We start from the raw sequence: 7,679 nt of genomic DNA, 5'->3' as shown, positions 1-7,679 counted from the left end.
GCTGCTGGGCCGGCACCGGCCACGCTGCCCCTCAAGGTGATCCTGCGGTTGCCCGTTTTGTCCCGGGCACTTGTAATTCGAGGTAACGCATCGCCCGCGTTTCCGGAAGGGGGGGGGCGGGAGGGAGGGAGGGGGAACCAAAGAAAAAAAGAAAAAACCACAACTGGGAGCGTGGCCCGTGGTGCTTTGTTTGCAGACAAAGGACGGCCTTGTGTTTCCACGCAGGAACCGTTGCGTGGTTCCTAACCCTTCTTCAACTGTCATGCTTAAAAAAAAAAAAAAAAAAAAAAAACCAAAACAAAAATAATAAATTCCCCCGCCCAAATCTTACAGGACAAATGTTCAGTGTACTCTGAGTAAATAATGAGCTTTATGTGCTGTGCCTACCCACGTGCTGCCCTCCCTTCCGCGCCGTGTTCCCTGTCGGAGTTTGGGGTGGGTTTAGATGTATGCGTGCTGTAGATGCAATAAAGTACAGTTTTAAATACGTAACAGAAATAAAGCGTGCTATCCATAATACTAGTTACCTGAAGAAAAACTACCAGATTTCGTTTGAGGGGAGGGGCTTAAGCATATTTGGAATCTTAACTTTTTTTTCTTTTCCCTCTTTTTTTTTTTTTTTTTTTGTGTAGGGTTTGATTTAAATAAAAGATGGACTGGACTGGAAAACATAATGGGCCAAATGATACAACTAATGATGGAACAGTGGTACGACTTCGAGGCCTGCCGTTCGGTTGCAGCAAAGAGGAGATTGTTCAGTTTTTCCAAGGTACCTCTAGTATAGTCAAAATACAGTGATTGAGTTTTATTGTCTCTCTTATGCAATGTTTTAATTTGTAATGGCTGTTAATGGGGTGGACGGGAGGGCTTGGGTTAAGTAAGTGTATCTTGAGTAAGAATTATGCCCTGTTAATGAAGTAGAAATAACCATAGATGTAGTAAAACACAGTACATAACTAATTTTGTCAAGGTGGGAAACGTATTATGCATATTGGGATAACCTGAATGTTAGCATTTGGGTCAGTTAAATTGTTTGATTGGTAGCTGTATTCATTTAACTTAGGTGGTTGTATTTTTCTTTAGTTTAAACAGAAAAGAAGTATGGCTAAATCCATAAATGTTTAATAAAAGATCATTGGCTTGTATTTTTGGGTGATGGGGGAAACAAGGTGGTTTTTTTTTTCGTTGTTGTTGTTTAGATGTGCTTTAAGTATTTGCTACAGATGGGAATGTTTCAGCCTTTAACACTGTTCCCCTTGATGGGGTTATTTGTCCTTGGGTTAAAGGGTTGGAAATCGTGCCAAATGGGATAACATTGACGCTGGACTACCAGGGGAGAAGCACAGGGGAGGCCTTCGTGCAGTTTGCTTCAAAGGAGATAGCAGAAAATGCTCTGGGGAAACACAAGGAAAGAATAGGGCACAGGTGGGGATGGAGAGTTTGGGATGGTGTTAAATCTTTATTTTTGGGGGTTGTGGGTCAGTAATGCTTTTGGGGGGGTTGGGGACCATTATATGGAACTGGCTGTTTTTAAGAATTTTTATAACTGATCCTAAGTTAACGTGGGAAATATGGTAGATTTGGGGGGTGGGGGAGACAGTATTGCTCTGGGTAGTTTGCTAAACTCGGAAAACTGTTTCAATCGTTCTTGCATAGGGTAATTTGTGATAAATACTACTATAGCTAGACATTGTTTTTCAACAGTATGTTGCTCATACTCGAAAGACATGTTTTATGCTTAATTTGTACAGCTAGAATTTTTCACATAGTATTTTTTCCACTGTAAAGTGTTTTGGTTTTTTTTTTTTTATACACTTAAGATTCTTACGGTTTTGAGGAGAAACTTAAGTTGTATGGTATCTCTAGTCACTACTATCGGATTGTACGTTTAGTTATAGAAAATGTAGTATGGCCTTTTGTAATGTTCAGACTGCTTATGCATGTATTCTTATTGGTACCTTGAAATCCTCTTTCATTAGATACATTGAAATCTTCAAAAGTAGTAAGAGCGAAATCAGAGGATTCTGTGACATGCCAAGAAGAATGATGGGACAACAACGACCTGGACCATATGATAGACCATTAGGAGGAAGAGGGGGTTATTATGGAGCTGGGCGTGGAAGTATGTATGACAGAATGCGTCGAGGAGGTGGTGGATATGACGGTGGTATGTTTATCTAATGAACGGAGGTTCTGTTGTCAGTTTCATGTTTCTGACATCTTTGTCAAGAAATAAAGAAATGGCAGTAGCTGCAGTACCCGTTAGGTTTGACGCACTTCGCTCGAAGAAGTTGTACTTGTATCAAAAAAAATGTGGCTTGGTATTTAAGATGAGTGGAAGTAATCAGGAAACTGTTTGCAGCAGAATTTGATCTCTCACTTGCATGTTTGTCTTTTTTTACTGTGTAAGCTGAATTTTTACTTTTGCACTCTGTTCAGAAATCCAGGTTTAACAGTCTGTAGAGGTCGTTTGCAAACTTCTGGGTGCCCAGAGACTGAAAAATTGACTCTTGTGCAGCGCTTGGTGAATTTTCAGTCATAATGTAATCATTCCTTTCTTTCTCTCCATTGCACAGGGTATGGTGGCTTTGATGATTATGGTGGCTATAATAACTATGGCTATGGAAATGATGGCTATGATGACAGAATGAGAGATGGGAGAGGTAAAAAAAAAAATGAATGGATGGTTTAGAAAGATTTTTGTTATTTGGGTTGTAAGACGTAGTATTTCTGAGACACAAATAATCACTTTCTTCATTAGATTATTTTGTAAAAAAAGAAGGTTGTTTAAAAAGGTGGGGGGGGGGTTGGGGAATCTCAGGAAAACGCAAACATATTGCTTGGGATATCTTCTGGTTAAGTGGGTTGATAGACAGGACGCGTGAGCACCTTGCATTCAGTGGCACAAAGTGAGTGCTTTCAGAAAAGCAGCGGTAACGACTTTTCTGGCTTTTCATGATGATCTTACAGGTGCGTGGTTTTGGTTTTGGGTTTTTTGATAGGCATGGGAGGACATGGCTACGGTGGAGCTGGAGATGCAGGGTCAGGTTTCCATGGTGGTGGTCATTTTGTTCACATGAGAGGACTGCCTTTTCGAGCAACAGAAAATGATATCGCTAACGTAAGTACGACAGGGAGAGGGGCTTTCTTCTGCCAACAGTTTGCGTGTTCTTGCCTTTCCTATTCCAAACTCACTTAAAAGTTCTCAAACAAGTGATTGATAGCACTAGTACATCTGCTAACTAAAGTCACGGCCCTTTATGCGAGTTTCGCAAGGCTTAGTAGTAAATGAGCTTTAATAAAGGTAACGTCTGAGGCAGGATTACTGAAGAAGTCAGCCAAACTATATTTAACGTTAATCTCTGCACTCTTTGCTCCTTCATTTCCATAAAAGGTGTGTTGGGGAGAGAACAGTTGTTGCAATCGGTGTCCTCGTTTTCAGAAGTTTGTTTATGCTTAACTGAAGATTTAAGGTTTTGTAAAAGAGTGATAGCAGATGAGAAACGTTGTTTGTAGTATACTTTGTTGTATACCGGGGCAGCAGATAAAAGCACATCTGCGAGGTTTTGGGAATACATTCTTCTGTCAGTGTAGATGTGGTGGTTGTAGGGGAGAAAGTTACTCCTGGGATATGTAAGGCCTGGTTTAATCTCTACAGGGGGGCTCAATCTTTAGTACTTGCACCCATACGTTATATATGCAGAACTCCATTCTTAAACTTGCGCTTGTTTTCTTTTTTGGTTTGTGGTTTTAATTTGGTTTGGTTTCTAACTGAGCTATATTCTCCTCTTACCAGTTTGATTGTTCTCTTTAGTCTAAAGACTCTTGGAGAACGAGGGCCAAACTTCAGGCTGTTGTTCTCTCCCAAGGTGCCGAGTAGTACTTCAGTTCTGTACCAAAGGCTCGCTTGCACGTGCCGATTGGTAAAAAGGCTGTTGGTCCCTTTGAGGTCTGTCTGACTGGCAGCCAGCTTTTTTTGAATTCCATAAATACATCCTTGCCTTGAGAAATGTATTTGGCTCTGCTTCTTCAACACAAAGTTAATTATTTTCCTTTCCAGGATGGCATCGTTATTAGACTTTGTTGCAGAAAGCAATGTGTGTTGGCAGGAATTTTTGCCTCTGTCTTTGCTTTTCAAGAAAGCTCCTTGAGCTCTGGAGCTGGAGCTCCTCAAGCTGTGTAATAATAATGGATTGTGAGTGTGGATTGACCTAATGTTGAAGGTCCGCTGTCACTACGTCATGCTTTGAAAATTAGTAATTAAATTCATGTGGTAGGCTGAGACAAAATTAACAGAGTGCTGCACTAACCACGGGGGTAACAAAAAAAAACCTGGCTTGAACTCTGCATTAATGTGATTTTTTTTTGTTTGTTTTTATTGTTAGTTTTTCTCACCGTTGAATCCTATAAGAGTTCACATTGATATTGGGGCAGATGGAAGAGCCACAGGAGAGGCAGATGTGGAATTTGTAACACACGAGGATGCAGTAGCTGCCATGTCCAAGGATAAAAATCACATGCGTGAGTGTCGTGTGCAGCTGAAGCTTTTGTTGAGCAGGCTTTAGTGGGGCATACAAGGGGTTAAACTGCATTTAACTTCAGTTGCTGTGCAGTAAATACGCAGATCATAAGGCTTTGCTGCTTACCACATTTCAAACTCACTCTTTTTGAACTTCTGTTACTTCTCAGGTGGGGGCTTTTTTTTTTTTGTGTTGCATCTGTGTGCTTCTGGTTTCTGAAACAGAAAAAAATAGAAAGTAAGGGGGTTTTTTTGTTTCCTGCAGAGCATCGATATATTGAACTATTCCTGAACTCAACTGCTGGAGGCGGCTCTGGGATGGGAGGCTATGGCAGAGATGGAATGGGTACGCATCGGTTCCAGCCTTAGCTGAGGTGTGGCCGAGCCTAGCGAGTCCCAGGTTTGTAACGCTGCCCTTTCCTGCCTTGCAGATCAAGGCTACGGCTCTGTCGGCAGAATGGGAATGGGTAGCAATTACAGCAGCGGGTACGGAACTCCCGACGGCTTGGGCGGATATAGTAAGTAAAAAGTTCTGTTTTAAACGTATTTGGTGAAAATGTCGCGACGTCCGCCTCGTGGTGGACGATGGGGGTGTGGTGTAAGTCAAGTCATCCTCGAGCAACTGTGCTACCCATCACATTTTTTCTTTTTTCAAGGTATGTATGCGTGACCTTGTGTCAATTGTTTGCAGGTCGTGGCAGTGGAAATAGTGGAGGATACTATGGGCAAGGCAGTATGGGTGGAGGAGGATGGCGTGGGATGTATTGAAGGGTAGCCTTGCTTCTACACAACATCCTGGAAGAAACAGTCTCTGGTCTACTAGACTTTCTTACAAAATTTAATTTCTTTTGTATTTTAAGAACTTTATAATGACTGAAGGAATGTGTTTTCACAACATTATTTGGTAAGCAACAGACTGTGATGGGAAAATCTGTTTTCTGTAGGTTTTATTTGTTGCATACTCTGACTTTAAATAAATTTTTATATTCAAACCACTGATGTTGATACTTTTTATACTAGTTACTCCTAAGGATGTATTACATATTCAAGACTACAGTCGGTTTAAGATGTTGTACTATGGTTCAATAAAGGTGGTTGTACTGTTAACTCCTATGAACACTGATTCAGTTCCATGTAATCTTGGTGTGTAGTGAACGAGTTTGGAGAATTCACTTGTGTAAGGGGAAAAAGGTAGACGAGTAGATTTAGTTTATTTGGTAACGACCCTTCCTCAACCCTTTTGATAAGTTGTATGTCACAATTTCTCATAAAGCTGTGGAGGCTGAAGGCCGTGGCTGTACAGCCGCAGCTACCCTCCTCTTCAAAGGCGCGAGGGCTGCCCCCGTGGCTCTGCCTCCATGACCCCAAACCACGAGTTTCCCCCCCCCCCCGGCTGGGCTGTAGAGCCCAGGTACCGCCTTCCACATGTGCCACTGGCCAAGTGAACCACACCGCTAGCACAGCTTTTTGCTGACATGGAATGGGGCAAATACCAGCTAATCTGAAGCTACCTCCCTACTATTCTTTTTTCACAAACACTGGGGGAGTTGGAAGCAAGTTAGGCTCTTTTTTTTTTTTTTTTCCATTAAATTGTATTTAAACATAATTCCACCTTTTTTTGCTGCACGGAGCCGATTGGTATTTGTTCAGGACTTGACAAGCCATTATATGGATGAGCTGGAAGCAAAGTATCTCAAATAACTCTAAGCCCAATACTTGTTAAATAACACACACGACCCAAACACCTTGATCAAACTTCTTTGTGCATTTGTGACCTGTAAGATATGTAAGAAACTATTGTTTGAAGCCACTTAACCATACCTGATGTGTAATGAGAAAAGGTATTTATTCTCCTGAGCCAGTGCGATCGCCCAGGTTACCTGCTTTGTCCTCAATGCCTCCCTTCAACTGTTAAAATGTGATCTTGGGTATTGAAAGTCTGTCACCTGTTTTGCTAGTGCTGTGTTATATATGTAATAAATGTCTTGCTGTGGGAGAGAGCAGAATGGAGTTTATTTCACCAGAGAGTGCGGTGGTGTCTCAAAGCGACTGGAAATAATGGCTGAGAGGGTAAGCGGCAGAGGAATGTTCCGAGTACTGCAGTATTTGTGGCCAGGAAGGGGAGGGAAGATGGGATCCTGGCACCAGTGATCCCCCAGGGCTTTGGTTTAACTGTGCCCTTAGCAACTGGTGGGTTCTTGGTCTGTCGCTGAATGAAGCCTGTCTGGTTCATCCTGGCAAAGGGCAGGATGAGGGTTGGTCCGGTTGCAGGGCAGAAGCAGCGCACGGGAAGGGAGAGGGCGCCTGTACAACGCGGTCAGCTCTGCCCCTTCACCGTGGGCAAAGGACCCCTGGCACCCGTGTGAGGCTTCCCCCTTTGGGAGCTGCCCTTCCAGCTGCCCTCTGGAGCCCGGCGCCACTGCAGAAGCGCAGGCTGAACTCGAGCCGTGGCGAAGGGGCTGCCCCTCGAACCTTGCAAGGTCGCTTCAGTAGCGTTTAAATGGCAGAGGAATTGGGTTTGAGACAAAAAATCGATGGAAAAAGATTGCTTGGTCAGCAAGGAAGCTTCAGCTGTAAGCGCTGCCTCTGACCCTGCTGGGGGGAGGAGGAGGAGGGGATTTTTTCTCCCCAGTTTACTTGCTAGTGCCCCCCAGTTCGTTCAAGTCAAAAGTCATTTCCCAAGATGAACGCAACCGAGGCTGCTCCGATACTGTTTGAAGTCAAGTTTCTTCTGCGGCATGGAGCAGGTACCCCACAGATCTTCCTCCAGTCGGTGCGAGGAATGATTTGGAATCACAAAGAAAGAACAGGGGTTTAGAGGAAGACGAGGATATGGGATTAATAACAGCAAGGTCCAAAAAAACTGCTAAAAGCAGGCCAGGCCCCAAGACTGATGCCAAGGGAAATGAAACCACACCGCACATACAGCATTCGCCATTTTGTTCAACGCAGAAGTTTTAGACCACGTAAAAGCCACCTGGATGGTTATGTGCTACTTCAGGGACATTTTTCCACGCAACCAGGGCCACGCAGGAGAGGAAAAGACTGTGGTTAAGTAGTAGAAATTTAATTTCTCGCATGTTACAGCAATGCACCGTATTCTTATTTTAAGAGATTGCCCATTTTAAAATTACTTTTGTTTAGTTGCTTACTTTTTGAA

General features: G+C 43.1%; 1 protein-coding gene across 4 annotated transcripts; it reads left to right on the top strand.

The window, feature by feature from the left end:
* Window positions 1-631: 631 nt before the first annotated feature.
* On the top strand, window positions 632-6,078 carry HNRNPH3 (heterogeneous nuclear ribonucleoprotein H3). 4 transcript variants are annotated; one of them, XM_009636993.2, is made up of 9 exons: window positions 632-769; window positions 1,287-1,425; window positions 1,980-2,122; window positions 2,577-2,663; window positions 3,003-3,121; window positions 4,386-4,521; window positions 4,785-4,865; window positions 4,951-5,037; window positions 5,211-6,074. In XM_009636993.2, the coding sequence occupies exons 1-9, from the start codon at window positions 652-654 to the stop codon at window positions 5,285-5,287; spliced, it is 987 nt and encodes a 328-aa protein (XP_009635288.1). In that variant the 5' UTR covers window positions 632-651; the 3' UTR covers window positions 5,288-6,074. The 4 variants fall into 4 exon arrangements, with proteins under 4 accessions (XP_009635288.1, XP_009635287.1, XP_035748461.1 ...); XM_009636992.2 differs by having other exon boundaries at window positions 1,980-2,167; window positions 5,211-6,073; XM_035892568.1 differs by having other exon boundaries at window positions 1,980-2,167; window positions 5,176-5,259.
* The last annotated feature ends 1,601 nt before the right edge of the window (window positions 6,079-7,679 follow it).

This window comes from Egretta garzetta, unplaced genomic scaffold (assembly GCF_000687185.1).
Source record: "Egretta garzetta isolate BGI_Z169 unplaced genomic scaffold, ASM68718v1 scaffold204, whole genome shotgun sequence".
Taxonomy (NCBI): domain Eukaryota; kingdom Metazoa; phylum Chordata; class Aves; order Pelecaniformes; family Ardeidae; genus Egretta; species Egretta garzetta.
This window is presented reverse-complemented; position numbering and strand designations above follow the sequence as displayed.